This window comes from Dermacentor andersoni, chromosome 1 (genome assembly GCF_023375885.2).
Source record: "Dermacentor andersoni chromosome 1, qqDerAnde1_hic_scaffold, whole genome shotgun sequence".
NCBI lineage: Eukaryota > Metazoa > Arthropoda > Arachnida > Ixodida > Ixodidae > Dermacentor > Dermacentor andersoni.
Window position 1 is genome coordinate 187226663 of NC_092814.1, and position 18167 is coordinate 187244829.

An 18167-nucleotide genomic window follows, 5' to 3' on the forward strand; every position below is an offset into this window, starting at 1 on the left:
ACTGGTGAAAAGAGCCATTGCAAACCTTTGTCTAACAAATGCACTTAAAAAATTGTGCATCCACGCGACAAGTTGACCGCCTTACTGGGGATGGTTACCGGTCGCACCTTCTTGTGTCTGTTGCGGAACGAATGAGCAAGAACCTAAAACTCGAGCGTGTCAATGGCGAGCAAGGTGGCGAGAACACAAAAATTAAAGAACGAAGGACCGTGGCCCTGCCTTACGTGCACAACATATCTCACCACTTGTAAAAGATAAGGAGCAAAGCTGGAGTTAATGTTGTGCTTACTGCCTCGAAAAATCTGAAAAGCCTCTGCCGACGCGTCAATGCAGAAGAGCCGATAAAGCAGCAAGGATGCATGATAAATCACCAGAGCCGTTTTATGGATTGCACACAAGCCGTGGTGTATTCTATACCTTTGAAATGTGGGAAAAAGTATATAGGGCAAACTGGAAGATGCACAAACGAAAGACTAAAGGAACATAAACTTAGCGTCGAGCAGGAATCTAGGTATCCACGTCAGGGATGGCCCCTCTAAAGCTTGTGCCGCAGAATTCAGATGCTGTGAAGTGCTAAAAAAACACAATGACCAGCTGGTTCGGGAGATAACTAAGGCAGCAGAGCTTGCCGGACTTCGTAACCAATGTGTTAACACGCCATCCTTGTAACTAACAAAAGAAGAACTGGAGCTTTTGCACATACAATCATTATCCTGAGTGCAAAAAAGCGCGTGTTTCACATGATGAGCGATGACGTGTCTGTGGCACGTGTGGGCAAAGGTATAATAAGCCGTGTTTTTTTTTTTTTTCAAATAAACGTTGTTGAAAGTCGGCGCTTGTGGTGTCATCATCTCGTCTCGTGTCCCTTCTACGTTTTGCACTGTTAACGCCAGGATGGAAAACCAACAAGCCCAAGCTGCTATTCTAGCGAAATACAGCTGCGTTATGCAATCAAGCATATGCAGTGTATTGTAGTGAAGCATAGCAAGAATGGAAAGGGGCCGCTGTCACGAGACACAGTGTGTATTCTTTCATTCTACACACATGTAACTGCCACCTTCTGTCACAGTACAAGCACCGATACATAACTGTGCTAGCAGGCTTTCAGAGCTATTTCAGACATGCCTGTGGAAATTAAAGCTGTTGGGGACAGTAAAGGGCATGCATTCATTTTTTCAGACTGCCTGATTTTACTGCCATTTTTGCGGCCCCTAAGAAGTCTGAAAAACGGGGACGTTGACTGTATTTGAGTAATCGCTTACGAGTTAGTTTTGAAAACATTCGCCGACTATTACGCCATTCCCTAATGTGAAATCTAAGCGCAACTCTATATGCGTTTTCATTTTGCGTGAAATTGGCTGGTGCGGACAATCTGTCTTGTGCGGCACAATGCAAGCAGAATGAAGTGTGGCGCGACTGCCTCTCTAATCAGGATATCGCAAGAGGCAGCGCGTGGGTGACGTGTGGGTGCGATTCAAAGCAGCAGCCGCAGACAAACCTCCACTCATGCAGAGCTGTTTCCATATGTGGTATTGGTGGCATCATCGGTGAACAGACGATGCACGCTACTCTGGTGCCACCTCGTCGTCATCGTTGCCGCAGAGCCAGTCTTGCATGGCACTATGCTTTTCTTAGGCCTTTACCGTACCCTCCTCCTCCGCTTTCCACCTAGCACTCCCTTCACTATCAGTCTTTCATGCCCTGCTGCACCCTGAGTTTGTATTATGCTTCGTTGTGTTCGTTCGCTCAGTGACGAGTGACGCCAACGGCCTACGCATGCCGCAGGAACGGGTGCCTAAGATCTGTGCTCTAAAGGACTGAGGGCAATGTGCAGGGGGTCTTAGGAGGATATCATGCACTGCGCCGCTCTACATGCCATTACAGTAGCATCCACACATACCAGCATGATGTCACATTTTATGTGTTTCAAGGGCCCTTCAAGAATATACTTCAAGAGTTGACGAAGTAACAACCTAACCACTACAAACCACAGGAACATCAGAAATTCCAAGGAAAATAAAAAGCTCTGCGCCTCAGTCATATTCCATTGGTCCTTCAGTATGAAGTATGATGATGATGTGTTGTGTTTAGTGGCGCAAGGGCCAGGTTTGTCCAAAGAGCGCCATGACAAGTGTTAATGTTGATGTACTATGGAAGATGTGACTTGGCTGTAAAGTGGCCTAAAAATAGTCGCTGTAAAGTGCGTAAAATCTACGTGCTATAAAATTATGGCGATGATTAATGAAGAAAACTATGACCATTAAAATCCATCGTAGGAGAATGATGCAAAATGGAAAATGTATAAGATAGTAAAATTACTTGGAGCACTGCTGCCTCGCCAGAGCCCTTGAAACACAAGGGCCTAGAGGCGCGTGCTACACGAAAGAGCTATCACAGCGGTATCCTCTGAAGAGAGGACCCGCTACGAACATGTGGGGCTAAGAACATGCAAGACAACATCTTTCAGGAAGCCCAGGACTGCGCTGGAGTCAAACAGCGGTTCTGGGCCGAGTAACATTACTGGATGAAGGGGGATGTGCTGGCGGTATGCTAAGGGAAAATGTTTCTTTCTTTCAGATTCGGCTGCCCGACACTCCAGAAGGACGTGGAGGACGGTCAGCCTCTCCCCGCATCTACCACAGGTTGGAGGCTCGTTTCCGGTGAGTAAAAAGTTATGTGTGCCAAATGTATGAAGTAGACAACCAACAATTTGCACTTAACACAAAAGCCCAGTATAAGCTTTCATAAAAAAATTTGCAGAACTCAAAAGGCAGTGGCCAATATCATTTCTTTATTTAAGCATGCCTTCTGCAATGTGTCTACCAAGTTGACATTTACAAGTTCCCCAAGTTTCGCAGGTTTTCCCCGAGTGTCTTTGTGAAATTCCCTGAGTGACATATACCTTTGCTTTATGTCAAGACGGGCTGACACCATGTCGCCTGATGTTGGTTTGTCACTCTCTAATAAGCTTGTTAAAAAATAAAAAATAAATGACTTAATCCAGTTTGAATAGTAAGGAGTAGTGTGTATCTTATTCAAAAAGAAAACGGAAGGGAGGGGTTGGTAAAATGCACAGCGAATAAAATATCTTTGAAAAATACGGTAAAACCCATTGCAATTTGAGTCTAACATTCTCAAATACGAATAAACGTAGACGCATACAGAAGCAAATATTTTCGAACACGAGCTATTTCTATGAACTGATAGCAAGCTCATTGGTATTAGGCCCGAACTTTGTAACAAGTGAGATTCTCTCTCAACAGCTGGTAAGTCAACCTCAACTGTCCTGACATACACTCAGCCTGTGCACAATGCCTCAGTGTTGCGTTTCACCACTCTAAAGTTTTATTTTGGTTTGTCTGAGGAACACCTGCATCTCGGCGTCAGCCAACACTGTTTTTTGATCTCGCACTCCTTCAAATAAGTGGTGGCATGCTTCTTTTCCCGTTCTCCTCCTGCCGCACGTTCGCCCCATGAACTATTTGAAGCACCCTCTTGGTCAGGTCAGTTGTACAGTCAACGTCCGATTTTTCTGAGTTTCTAGGGGCCGCAAGAACGTTCGAAAAATCGGGCAGTTCGAAAAAATGATGAATGCATGCCTTTTACTGCCCTTAACCCTTTCACTGTCACGGACGTACCGGTACGTCTTCGCGCTCCCCCCCCACAGTATCACTGACGTACCGGTACGTTCTCTATCATGCGTTCAAAATTTCGCACCCAAGCGCAAAGCTGGCACTCTTGGATTGGCCGCGCCATCTGTTGAATCTTTCTACAAGTTTGTATTTTCCCCCTGCACTGTGTTGGTGCATGTATTGAAGAGTACGGTGCGACTGCCACTCGCCCTTCTCCCTCTCTCTTTGCTGAGTAGCGCGGTCGCTGGATCATGCGTCGCGCGCGTTTCCTGATACCAAGCCGACACTGGGGGTGCGTTACGGCCAGAAAGGTCCGACAGCGAAAGGGTTAAGGGCTCAAATCGCCACAGGCACATACAAAAAAGCTCTGAAGGCCTGCCAGTACACTTATTAGGCATATCGGTGCTCGTACTGTGACAGGAGATGGTGGATGCATGCATGTATAATTAAGGAATACATACTGTGTCCTGTAACAACTGCCCCTTCGCATGCTTATGCTTCGCCGCAATACTTTCGTATATACTTCACCGCATAACATTGCTCTACTGAGGCGAAGCTGACTTTCGAGAATCGACTTTATGCGTTGTGTTTTCCGAGCTTCGAAGCCAATGGCGAGGACCACAAAGGTGGAGTCAGTGCCATTGCTGACAGCGGCAAATTCTTTCGATAAGAAACGTGGCAGAGAATTGCAAAAAAAGCTTAACAGCGAACGTCAAAGCGTCTAGACCTAGCGTTGCCGCGGTGGTGGCTACAGCTGCCAGTGGATCTGCATGCAGGAGTGCCCGAATTATCGGGCGTCTGGAAAGTCGGTCGTTGACTGTACACTGGCAACTCCTCCAGTCAACAACACGGCGTCAAAGACGATGTGTTACAATTCCTGCTACTCGAGCTAGCATTACGGTGACTTTTCTTCCCTTTCAATAAAACTAAAGCTAATGTTCCCTGACAGAAGCACTAATTACCCGAGTTTTCCCCAAGTATTTCCAGACTATTCAAGGTCCCTGAGAATTCCCGGTTTTCCCTATTGGTAGACACCCTGCTTCTGTCAACTTACCAAGGCTTGAGAACATTCTTCAGTTACCAATAAAAAAATCTTCCCACACAGCAGTTATTCAGCAGGCACAAGACAAAATTACATGTATGAATAAGTTTGCACAACTAAAGCACTAAAAGCATGTGAGTACCACATAATGGCACCAGCTACCTACCTGTTATGCAACTTAGAGCGGCAAACCTTCACACCATCTGTGGTCGCCCTTTCACTGTGAGGCATCGCACAGAGTAGGCAGGAAGGTAAGAAGCAGGCAAGCATTTTATCCCGCATGCACAAAGAAGAGGGACAAAACAGTACTAATGTGGGTGTATTACTTACAGTGTAGTAATCTTCTGTTTCCGCATCATGCCATTATGAAAACGTTTGTTTTTCTGCTTGATTTTTGATGCCAAGTTATTTACAAAGTTGATGCTCTTCAGCCTCTTCCTTGAGCAAGATGCACACTTCCAAGATCCTGTTAAGGAAATCAAAATGGAGTCAAAAATAAAAATCAATTCAATTTTGGGGTTCTACGTGATTAAGAGGCATGCTGTAGTGGGAGTTTCCGGATTAAAAAAACAGCACAGAACAGCAAGAAGCTTGCTAGCTATAAACTGAACCAGCTAGGCCTAGTGTTTCTGTGCTGGTAAATGTGGCTGCCAGCAAACCAGCGTACGAGAGCGCCGGTTCAAGGCTGTGAGATAATCAAAATGGCACCGGTGGTGACTACGATTAATGCTGTTTTGGACCTGCAGTAATGGGAAAAAGTCTGGAAAACTGGACGATAAAGAGTTTTTGCATACAAAATTTCAAATGTTCTGATACATTGGCTCTACGGGGTACAGGGTGGTGCTATAAAGTGTCCAAATTATCGGGCATGTCTAAACATTTGGTTGCCGACTGTACAGGAAAGCAAGTCTTAGGTGTTTATGCCACCAAAGAGAAATATGCTTCACACTGCATTAATCTGAATTTATTTTCTGTACAAGGAGTCTAAGTAAGAAAGCATAATGGAGAAATCAATATTCAGTCCTTGCTGCATACTGCGTGTGCAAGGTATTTGAGAACACGGCTTCAACTTGCCATACACAAAAACCTTATCATTCTATCTGTCTGGGCACTGTGTTTTTTCACCAACCCCTCTGTCACCTATCCAGCACATTTATTCGAGGGTATAGACTTCCAGCCTGACATAGGAGATAAAACCCGTACACTGTCCTAGTCACCCTACAAATAAGCGTTGCCAGTGGTCAAACGCCATTCAACCATTTGATATTCTACAGAAGATGCCGCTGCTTCCCTCTGCGTGCTTGTGTGCTTCTTCCTTCGTCTGCTGACGGATCAGCGTTGTGTTTACGTTCTTCATCCTGCGTTCTAAACACGAGTCATCTCTTATGAAGATGACGAAGTCATTGCCACTGATCATAATCAAGTTGGTGTGCTCCCTTCTGTTGCGGCGTCACCGCGTTAAAGAGACACGGCCAATGAGGTACTGGGTGGCCTTGTATTCAGGGCCTGTCTTGCCGTACAGAATCTGATATGGTGCACTGTCTCCAACAACCTTTCCATCGGGACGTCTCAGTTTAGACTCATCATTGTAAAAAGAAAGTGTGGACAAGTCCAAACCAAGCCAACCAAAATAAGCGCAAGTGAGAGCTGATGCGAGCAGACGATAGTGTGAAACAAGCGGTCCGGCTGAACCAGACGCTAGCACGAATACAGCAGTCGGCCGGGTCTGCATGACACCAGCTTCCCGCACGTACGTCACTGTAGGGGCCGCTCTCATTGGTGCCCTCTGCTTGCGGCTCGCTTGCCGCCGCGGCGATCCGCAATAAATCTACCAAGACCGATCCTACAACGGCGCACATTTTGCCGCTAGTGTGGCAGGGGCTACGACGCAACGCAGAAATGGAGACCTTGTCATTTGAGAGAGTGTGAAATTTCTGCCATGTTTCTTTCTTCTTTTTCTTTCTTCGTGGCACTGAGCCATGCTTTCTCAAGGGCTGCAAAAGCTAGCAAAAGCGCCACTTTTTTTCTTTTTCGGCGTCGAGTGGTCTTTAATAAGCCTTTTCTTTATGATGGGGCCAGAGCAATGCTGGTTGGAGGCGCTGCCACGTGATTTGGCTCGCTGCTGAGAACACTGTCGGAGCAGAGCATGTTTGAATTAACTGTCACATATGCTTTCGTGTTCAAATTACCGGGCATTTTCACTCATTGAAATAGACAACTTTGACGGTACCACAGCATCAGTTTGAATAAAGCGGAAGTTCGAATTAACGAGAAGCGACTGTATAACAGATACCATAAGAAGAAATTAAAAAGCACAACCATGTTCATGACTCCTCTGATTGCAATTCTTTCATACCACGTTTCAAAGTCACACCCCACCCTGAAGGGGACCCGGCCCTCGAAAACCGAAAAATCGTGAAAATGTCGATTCTTGAAAAACCCCATTTTTGGGTTGTATGTCTCATAAACTACCTGTTCTAAAATTATCAGCACCTAATTCAACCGCAAAGTACCAAAAAAACGCTACTTTTGAGCCCATCGCGGCCCACAAAACAAGCGCAAATGCCAAAATGAAGTCAAACTTAGCGCGCGCGCCATTCCCGGCCCATGCGGCCTGCCCGTGCCATCTTCGTGTCGTTTTGACCGTGAATTCTTCGTCTCTGTTTTGCCGCCTTGCAAAATGGCATCGTCGGCGCGGTTGAGGCGCTATGGCGTTTTCCCGCGATGCGATGCGGAGCGCTGATTGCTGGAGCAGCGCGTCCAAATCCCGCGGGCTAAAGCGCGCCTGCCACTGGCTGCTGCGCGGGCAGCGGCGGCTGCTCTTTTTGAACCGCGCTCGCGTCGTTGTTGCCCCTTGCTCCATCCGCCTCAACATGAGCTTGCGAGCTGCTCATCGCCTTGAGCTATCTCTTAGATTATTTTCTCAACTTTTTTTTTTGTCGCTAGTTCTTTGCTGTATGCGATGCCGGCAAAGCCCAAGACAGTGCAGGTGTTCGGTGCGCGAGAGCGCGATATGAGTCTTGTACGAGCATCGAAATTCCGATCTTCCACAGCGAGTGCTGACTGCGTAGACGCTTTTCAGCGGCGGAACTGTGCTGTCGGCTATCGCCAGTCGAAAATCCGACACACTGAGTGTGCCTGGAGCCGCAAGAGTTAATTAAAAGCTCCGCAGGAGCTTTCTAATAAAAAACACGTGTGTTCAACTTTAAGGGCTGTTTTCTCGGAATGGATTTTTTTGCTAGCAGTGGTGCTGAGGAAGGCGATATCTCAAGAGCCGCTCTTCAGATTTGTATGCAGTTTTTTTTATTCTGTTCCTGAATGAGTTAGCCAGGGGGTAACAGGCTTCTTTTTTTGAAAGCTGGTGCAGTTTATTTATAATAAGCAATTCATTTTTGATGAATGTGGCCATTGCTGGCTACATCAAATTCAAAGTTGTCTTAAAATTGTTTGGAGGGGAAATTAAAGAAAAGGGCTCTTTAGCCCCCATGGGATATCTATCAAGGGATCATCACAGTGAATTTCAGCTTCCTACGATGTCCTGGCATACTCCGGGCTCTTCCTCAGCCATATACATGAACCACCTAGTTAGACCCTCAATAACTCTGGAACTAATAAACACATCTTCATGAAACTTTGCAGTTCCTCATAGTTTGGTGGTGTGAACGTACCCTGAAAGTTTCATACGGATATTCTAAAAAATAAAAACGTTCGGTCTCCAGGAAGCCTCCCCCTTAAAGGCCAACTGCAACGAAACTGGTCCGTGTAAAAAGCTCCATTTTGAATCGTTTAGCCTCTGTGGAAAATTTGACACTTGAAATGTGAGTGGGCACTCCACAAAACACCTTTAAAAATTTGTTTTTCATATTGAAATTGAAAAAAAAAAAAATTCCATTACCAGTCGCCGGAAGTGATGTAGTACGCAAACTACAGAGAACCAGCACCCCGGTCATCTACTTCCCTTGCTTGTATACCATTCTCAAGTATCAGCGATCAGGTCCCGCAGGTCTGCTAGCCACAGAGTTAGTACACTTTGGTAGCTGCTTCGTGAGCTGTACCAACACCGTTGCGCACCTGTGATGTTCTTTTAATGCAAAGTATTCTCTGAGTAAAGCTGTTTATCTGGTTGTCTATGTTGCCCAAGCAGAGCCTCAATACATTCTGCCTGTGCTCAAAGAAGAGCGCATTGGGGTGGCCAAGCTAAAGGTGCGTATATAGTCCGGCTTAAGGGAAGACGCGGGTCTTAAGATGTCAAAAAATCGCAAAAAAGTCGATTTTCGGAAAAGTGCGTTTTCGCTACCTTTATACATTCAAGAATCCCTCCGCGAAATCTAGAACCTAAATTTAATCGGAAAATAATAAAAAAACACACTTATATGGGCCAGGGTGGCCGCGGAATTAGCAAAAAATCGCCAAAAATGTTCTAACTTCGAGCCGTCGTCATTTGCGAACGCGTTGGCCGGCGGGCGCTATTTTGAGCTTGTTTGGAAGCTGCTTTCTTTGTGCGTAGTTTGCGCCAGTTCAAAATGGCGTAGGTGAGAAGGAACCGACGCTATCGCGTCATTTCTGAAGGATGCGCCCGTGCCACTGATTGGCCAAAGCACGCACGCCCCCCGCGCGCCTTGCTCCTATTGGTCTGGCGCCGTTTGAGTGCCGATTCCCGCGTTCCCGACAGGCTGGTCGCTCTCGTGCACTCTGCGTGTTTGTGTGGTTTCATCGCGCCGCTTTGAACGTTCGACCGCTCGCTTCTCGACAACGTTCGATAAAGTGTCTATTTCGCTGCCCGAATGGCTGGAGGAGATCGTCGTCTGAAGACTACCACACGTCAAGCGTTCGGCAAGGCGCGAAGGCGGCCGTGGAATGCGCGATAGAAGACGGATAAGCCTGTCGTGTACCCGGAGTTGCCGGCTGCTGGTCTGCCTGAAGATTCTGCCGGATCGAGTTCCGAGCTGCAACCCAGTACGTCTAGCATCAACACTTCGTCCACCCACACCTCACGTGTTGGCGCAGACCGTGTAGATGCTGTTTTCTTCACGACCGAAGAAAGAAGCAAGCGCGCAGCAATCGCCGATAAGGCTAAAACGCGCCTGCCGTCGCAGTCTGCAACGGAGCGAAAGTTTGAGCTGCTGTGTGTTGACATGAAAGAGGACGTCAGCGACAGCGGAACGGAACTTGCGATCGTGGATTTATCCGTGGTGCAAGACTTTTTTGGACTTATGCCGTGTCCCGTGTGCGCCAAGAAAACGCTGATGCTTTCGAAGGACCCCGTCAAGGAGTACGGGCTCTGTGCCAAGCTTGTGCTGGAGTGCTCCACGTGTGGCATGCGCGAAAGGATTGTCGGAGGCTTCACATGTCCAAGAAGGATCACACAAACAGAAATGCTTTGATAAACAAGCTTGCAAAGAGGCACAAGCCACCAACAGACTCTGCCTACAGTCCTGGGCTTTTATAGGTATAGGTGTGACCTTTTGCTGAATGCACAATTGTGAGAGTGTGCAAGAGATAAATTTTTTTTTAAATTTGAATTCTGGGATTTTACGTTCCAAAACCGTGATATGATTCTGGACCAATTTTGACCACTTGGGAAGCGCTACAACACAAGCACAGGGACTTTTTTGCATTTCAGCTCCATTGAAATATGGCGACCACCACTGGGATTTGATCCAAATTTTTTGTTAGAGCCATAAACTTTGTGGAAAGGACATATTTTGTTGTGGCCATGAACTCTGCGCAACTTTATTTGCATAGGGATGCCATTTGTGTGCCTTCTGTTCAACAAGGAACTAAAATAAGAATGTGAAGCTCGCGGTGCTAGCTTTCTGGCATTGCTTTCAATGACTATGCATGATTTTGCAACCAATATATGGCCATATATATGTCATGAACTTGTTGCTGAAAGACAGGGCTACATGGTGGTGCAATTTATATTGCCATATTGTTAGTCCATTAAAAGTTACAGTGAACTGAAAGTTCGAACTCGTTTTTCTCAGCTTCATTTTTTTGGACACCACACACTGCCTTACGGGGGGGATCTTCATATGTTGTTTCTAAGTACCAGCAAAATGTTTGGTATCAATATATTTGTGTCGAATGGATCTAGCCGGTGATGCTATTTATTTATTTTTAAAGTTGCCGGCTAAATATTAATTGCCACTAAATACAAATGAAAATTAGCAAATATATTGAAATTATGTTTACATCTGGTATTTTTGCATTATATTTGCACTGAGAACAATAAAAATAGCATCACCGGCTAGAGCTACTCTCTGGCGTTCTGGCCGTATACTTTGTTTTTCCTTTTGACAAAGTTAAGTTTTTGAAAAGTCCCGTAAGAAATTAATTGAATTTCTGTATTAAAAACTTTGCATCATTTGTCCTAATGAAGATACAGTGGAACCCCGTTCATACATTTTTCACCGGACCGGGGAAAATAAACGTAACAGCCGGGAAAACGCAACAGTGAGGAAAGCTCCGAAAATGAATGAAAAAAAGGGCAGCTTCAACTATAGACAATTTATTTCCACAGAGTGCGCTTAGGACTTAATCAAGTGAAGCTTATTCTGTTTCCATGTCCCACAAGCGTTGCCAGCGGCTTCGCAGTTTCTTTCATAAGAAAGGCTTCAGATCTGTGACAGGGACAGCAGCCGGAGGAATAGCTTGCGATGTGAGTGATGTGATCCTGACTGACATAAAGTTAGGGTTCACTGATGCGAGCGTGTTGAGTTTGTGCCTTCAACAAAGAAAGCGCTCGCTCGTCCCGCATTTGTATGCTTGCGCTGCGGCAACAACTGATCACCATGCAGCTGCTGGTCACATTTAAAGCACAGGATAAAATTTTAGCGATCTTGGCGTCTCCGGCATGACGTATCCGACTGGCCGCTGCCTGGCACATTGGAAACGCTGGACTTGTAGACTGATCAGACAACTACCGCCACCTGTAGCAAAGGATGATAAGTAGCTGAGGCTCGGCATGGCTAGGCTAGAGGGGTCTACTCTCTAGCCCAGACATGGGCTCGGTACTAAGTGCACACAAAGTCGTGGGCAGACAGGTCGGACTCTGGCTGTGATAAAGTTTTGTCCATTTCGCTCTGGAGACACCATGGCTGCTGCTTCGCATTCTCCTTCGTGACAAATGCAGCATGCGATTCCTACTCACAGCATTTCTGGCGCTGTGCCACAAAGGCTTTCATTTATCTAGTTCGATGCATCCAATGCAAAGACACGCAAAATGCCTCTCTCCCGTCGCCCTTCCACCCCTCCAAACACAAATGGGCTGCGCCCATAGCTCTTCGCCGCGCCACCCTCCAAAACACGAATGGACCGTGCCAACTGCGCTGCTCGCATGTTGCTTGCTGGCTCCTCATTCAGCACAGTTTTGCAAACAGCTTAATCGCTCGCGTTCGTCTTTGCTGGTTGCATTGAAATCGTTCATGGCCACGTGGTTCCTCAGCCTCATTTGACTCGCCGCTGAAACGGAAGATGGCTGGTCCACCCGCTCATCATCGGCAATGCACGACGTTGCCGGTGAAAAGAAAGTGCATGGCTATAGATTTGCAAACTAAGTGCTTCTAATCAATGAGGCGATTGTTGTGAACGTGCTTGCATTAGCTAGCCACAGTGACGACAGCAGCGCTGACATGGTAGGGAAGGCAGCCTCAACGTTGTCAGTGAGAATTACGTGGCAAGATGCTTATGGCGATCTCGCCTCAGCGTTTCTTCTGGATTTCTGAAGCTGACAGGCTGCTGCAACAACCTTCTCGCATCTTTTAAAAGGCACCTTTTGGGGCCACCAAAGCAATGCCTCGGCGGTGCTCGCATATTGCTTGCCACTTGTGACTCCTTTTTGCAATTTTTACAGCAGTGCCATTCTTTAACGGAAACAACTGCGGCTAGTTGCATGCGATCAGAGCACCCAGGAAGCAGTTAAACGAGTGAACACAACCAGCAGCCGGATGGACGAATGTGGTGGGGAGGGGGTCACTGGCCTCCCTGCCATTATAGTTTTCTCATAACAGCTCTGCTATCCCCCTCTTTTGATTTTTTCATGCACCCCAGTTATAACAATTATCGGTTATAGCAATAGAATTTTTGCGGCACTTGACAATTGTTATAAGTGGGTTCAACTGTATATGCTAAGAATTTATAGACAATTTAGCCCAAGGGAAGTTTCGTTGCAGTTGGCCTTTAAGGCTCAAGAAAAATCTACCTGCCAGATTTGATTTATTTTACAGCAAAGCTGTTTATGCGGACCTTATGGCGTCGTTATCGGACTTCGCCAAAACTATCATCGGTAATGGCTCGAGCATCGTCTTCTTCCTCTACAGATGGCTCGTTGGCGCCCCTTGGTGCTACTGTGCGAACGCGCTTGTGCCACTGCTCCTGCGTTCGTCATCATCTTCTTCCACAGCTGGCTCCGTTGCTGCTCGTCATTCCAGCGCAGAATCTCACTTCTCCTCTGTCGTAATGGGGAGGCCACATTTACAGAGGTATGAGCCATTCATTGTCTTACATGACGGACAGATTTAATTTTGGAGCAATTTCATTTTGAAGAATCGCAAGTGGCAATGCTGGGCAGATGCTGCTAACCACGCCACCAAGCAAACTCGAGACATCGAATGCAAGTGACAACGGCAGACCAGGCATACCGTCACAGACTTCCTTCTTCCCATCGCAGCCGAATGTGTGTGTAACCTCACTGAGAAACACAAGACGTCTATCGTCAAACCAATCCAACCAATCGTCAAAATGATTACAGTGCCCTCATCTCCAGTGGTGAGCCTTGCGCCCGATATAAGGAGCATAAGATTAGTGGTTCCGCACATTCTATCCCAGCTACAACTATGGGAAGACCACGAGTAGTGCGTACTGCTGAGGAATAAGCTGCCTACAACGAGCATCAGCTAGAGTTGGCTCGTGAACGGGCTTGCCGTCGTAGGACCTACCCCGAGCTGCGCGCCAGAGATGCCAAGTTTAAACGGTAGCGCCGGGAGGCCGATACCGAAGTGCACGCGCAAGACGCGAAAACACATCTGCAGTGCCGGGAGGCCGACCCCAAGCTGTATGCCAGAGAAGCCAAAGCTTAAGAACAGCACAACACAGCTTCGCTGTTCGACCATCTACACGGATTGGAAGGGGTGGTTGATTTTTGCTACCCAATGACATTTTCACACTGTAACTGCATTGTGAAAGTTTCATGAATTATGCTTACAATGGCGTACTTTATAAGGTACACTGGGGCTTTATGTGAACAAAAGCTGATGACGGTCCTCGAACAGATGTTATATCTGGGAATTTCTTGAAGCAAAATGCTTACAACGAAGAGCCACACTAACATTACACAGGTCTAGTTACTTCCTCATTGCAAAATTTGTATTTTAGTGGCAATTATGATTTGTTAAGCTCATGTTTTTATTGTTCCAAGTGCGTACGACATATCCCTAAGGTAGGTAATAGGGAAAGTTCTGGTGCTGCTGTCTGAGACGCATGCAGTGCCAATAAATTTATTTGATAGAGATGAGGAAATTACATTTCGTGATGGATGCAAACATGAGAGACCAGTAAAACATTCAACTTTACTCGTAGTCTCTTCTGCTATGCCAGCATTACAACACTGTTGCATGCTTTGCTGAGTGATATCCAAATAAACAATATTTGTTAGACTTTTCTTGCCTATCATGAGACGAAACCAGCACTGGTTCTGACTCGGGGTTACCGAACTTTTGTTATATAGCTCATCTCATTTAAAGAGCAATATACATTGTCTTTGCATTCAGTTTTCTCTCCTACTCACTTTCCAATGTGTAATAAAATCATGGATAAATGATGTATATTTACAAAAAGCCACATGTGACATATAAATTGTTTTTGATTTACCTAAATTCACTGTAAGGTTGTTCACTATTATAATGTCTGTGAATACAGGTGCATCGCCATCTTTGTTGACGGAAAGTAAAGGAGCAATAGAAATAATATTGACCTGACCCGTAATCCCTATTTATACCTACAACTGCATAAAGGTTTTCTAGCCAAAGAAAAAATATTTTGCCAAAATAGACGTAGAAAATCCATCATATGTGCTTTGAGAACAAGCAAGACCTTGCAGCATACACAAAAACCCAGCTTACTTTGTAAAGTACATCTGCATTAATTTTCTAGCAATGTTATAATGACGTACAGTAAATGCAATGTTACGATTTCAGCATTTATGGCATTCTCTCCTAAAACTTGCACATAAAATTCAGATTCCAGAAGCAAATACTAAGCATGATAAAAAATAACTAGGCTGCACACACAGCAGTGTCTGCTGTATTTATTACTTCCTTAAGTTTGGTGATAAATAGATCACAGACATGATACAGCTGACAAAGAACTACAATGCAGTCATCTTGGCAAGGCCCTTCCTAGCAAAATGATGTACTAAGTAAAACAATATTTTACAGGAACAAAATGTAAGAATGTTTATGTACAGTCGCCATCACCCTCGTAAAGAGCGCAAAAATGTCAGCCTCCGGGGACTCGGGAGCCAGCCAGCGACGTCTAAGGCTAGCTGCTGGGTACGTTAAGCCCAACTACTGTTAGACATCACTGGCTGGCACCCGAGTGCCTCGGAGGCTGCCATTTCCACGCTCTACACAAGGGTGATGCCAAGTGTACTTAGATTTAGGTACACGTATTAAACACCAAGCAGCCAAAGTAGATCAGAAGTCCCCCACTACGACGGTGTGCCTCATAATCAGATCCTGGTTTTGCACATACAATCCCTAAATTTAGTTAAATTTTTTAGAATACAACCGATGCAAGCAGACTGTAAAATGATGCCCTTGTTACTGCTAATCCCACATGAACAAGTTACACCATTCAATAGCCAAGAATAAAATATATTTATGCCAGCATGCGGTACACTTGACACTATACAAGGCTTCTAAATAAACTCTACTGATCCCAGTCACTTAAGATCTACTGCAGTCCTCATAAACATGTACAATAGAGTCAATACCTTTTGGTGCCTTGAGCAAGGGGGGCTTCAGGCATCGAAGATGAAAATGGGAATCACAGATTTCACAACACAGCAAATGCTCCTGAAAGACAAGCAGCAGAACACAACACCATGCCAATGAAACATATCTGTTTTGTACCTTTAAGACAAGCTTTGTTAAGCCAAAATTTTCTGACAGGTTGAGCAGTTCAACCATCTCTCTGCGACTTCTGTTATGATAGAATTATAAAATGAAAACATTTCCTAGGTTTTCTCATTCACGTCTCAAATGGAGTCTACCGTCTACCCCAAATTCAGCAAGCTGACAAGTAGGGGTGTGCAAATACCAAATAGTAGATTCCAAAATGAATATCAAATTGCAAATTTTTTTTTATTAAATTGAACGCTTACAAATTTTGGGCGAGAAAATACAGTGCTGCCCATTACTAAAAAGTCTCCTACCATTGCATAACAGTAATGTTGCAAGCTATGAGTAACTTTGTTACATTATCAAGTTGTACAGTACGGTCTAATCTTATTGAAGGGAACACCAAATTAATATGCCAATACTAAATACAGCTCAGTTCTAGCATATGAAGATGTGGAAAATTTTTTTTAACATTACAATTTCTGTTTAATACAATAGAGTGCTTTTTTTTTTTTTTTTCCTTTCTGAAACTTAAATGAATTAGCGACATTTTGTTGTACTAAGAACCACATTGATATTCAGTACAAAAGTGGACGGGTTTTGTGGCAATCTTTTATTTATTGCAAGGAAAATTTTTCTTATACAGTTTTTCTCCAAAATACAGGACTACACCAACATTACGCAGTTGGGTTATCCTAAGGCCAATCTGCAAAACATATGAAAATACTGCGTGTCACGTGACTTGATCATCATTCCACACGATCACCACTTTGACAGTAGGAACAGGCACCATCTGCAGTTTCATCGTCAGGTTAGGCATGATTTGCCACCTGTCAAAGAATCCAAAATCTCGAGTCATAGCAAGTTTGTGCAATGCTCGTTACCCTTCACTACCTCTGTCGGCATCTTGTTATCGTTGCGATCGGTCCTGTCGACCCGGACGAAGCTTGTACCAACAGAGGCGGCCCCGGCCGGCACGGTGCCACTATGCGGATTGCAGCGTTCGGGTGCTATATGTGTGCAATACTTGCATTGGGTTAACATGAGGGAGCGCTCGCAGTGACAAAGTCTGCTAGTCTGCTACTGCATCAGCCGGGGCAGTGCGTCCGCAGCACGCTCAGCACTCCTTTTGAGCCGAAAACGAAGTGAAACGCCTGGGTGGCAGCGAGCACAGGAGGCTCCAGAGCACATGCGACACTGCATGGGTCTCTACAACGAATATGTTGAATATTCAGGAAATCGAATGGTAGACATTCGATTTGCAAATCGAATTATTCGGACATTCACTACTCAATTCGATTAGGTGATATTTGAGTATTTGCACACACCTACTGAAGAGACATTGCACTTATAACCTAGAAGTGGGGATTAAAAAAAAGGCTACAGTAGACCAAATTATTGTCACAAGAAGGGCCTACCGCTTACCCCCTCTTTCTTGTTACCACAATGAGAACACATCCTGCACTGGGAACACTGCCACTTGCTGGAGTTTAGAAGAACCAGCGCCAGCTCCTTAGTGTGCTTGAGACAGGACGGATGGGCTGAGATAAAAATGAATGACAAAGGACCTTGTTAAGTGCACCTTCATATCACACTGAGTTGTAGTGCAAAATAATCACAAATTAGTCATAAACTAACATCATAACATGTGCAGTATTATGAGCTGCATTCATGCCTCTGGAAGATTTCCAGAATACAGTCAAGATCATTATAATTAAGTCATAGCTGCCACGAACACTACCAAATTATATCAGATATTCGTTATAAAAGTACGCACTAATATTGGTGACAAAAAAAGTCGGATTGTGTCTACGTGAAAAGAAACACAAGCATGAAGCCTTGCGTCGGCATTGCAAGCCACCCAGCAAGTGCGGTATTCTCGGTCATTCACTTTCAGAGATAAAATAGCCTTTCATACATTTCACATGACTAACAACTGACTCGGCGCTGTAGACGGGTGACAGCATCCTCGTAACACTGTGCCAAGCACGCCGCCCGACATGACTAGCAAGCTGCCGCAACATCGACCACTCGGTGCCATGTGGCCGATCCCAGCTATAACAGCTGTTGAGCAGTGTGCCAGTCATGTCGGAGCCCAGCAAAACTAATGCCTGCCAGCCAACCAATCAATTGCATGCAAACATCACGCGGCACGACCCGTGAACGCTACCACACCTCTGAACATTAGTTGTTGCAATATCTTTTTTTTTTTCCACATGACTATTGAACTGACTATGAAAGGTGCACCACGGGGAACCACATTGTGCACTTGGTGGAGCACGATCGGTCTAGAGTGCGCGTTTGCTCAGACGCCAGACGAGCACTCTGGACAGGCAGTAACTGAAGTTGCGGTTAGCCAGACACATTCAATAA

The 18167-nt window shown here is 45.4% G+C and overlaps 1 protein-coding gene across 4 annotated transcripts in view; it reads right to left on the reverse strand.

Moving 5' to 3' along the window:
* Positions 1 to 18167, reverse strand: part of LOC126547088 (uncharacterized) — a 176259-nt gene that overhangs the window by 125523 nt on the left and 32569 nt on the right. For all 4 annotated transcript variants that reach the window (XM_050194947.3, XM_055062881.2, XM_055062882.2 and 1 more), the window contains exons 5-7: positions 17220 to 17335; positions 15668 to 15749; positions 5005 to 5140 (exon numbers count right to left, since the gene is read on the reverse strand). In XM_050194947.3, coding sequence (XP_050050904.2) covers positions 5005 to 5140; positions 15668 to 15749; positions 17220 to 17335 — 334 coding nt within the window. The remainder of the gene's footprint in view (positions 1 to 5004; positions 5141 to 15667; positions 15750 to 17219; positions 17336 to 18167) is intronic.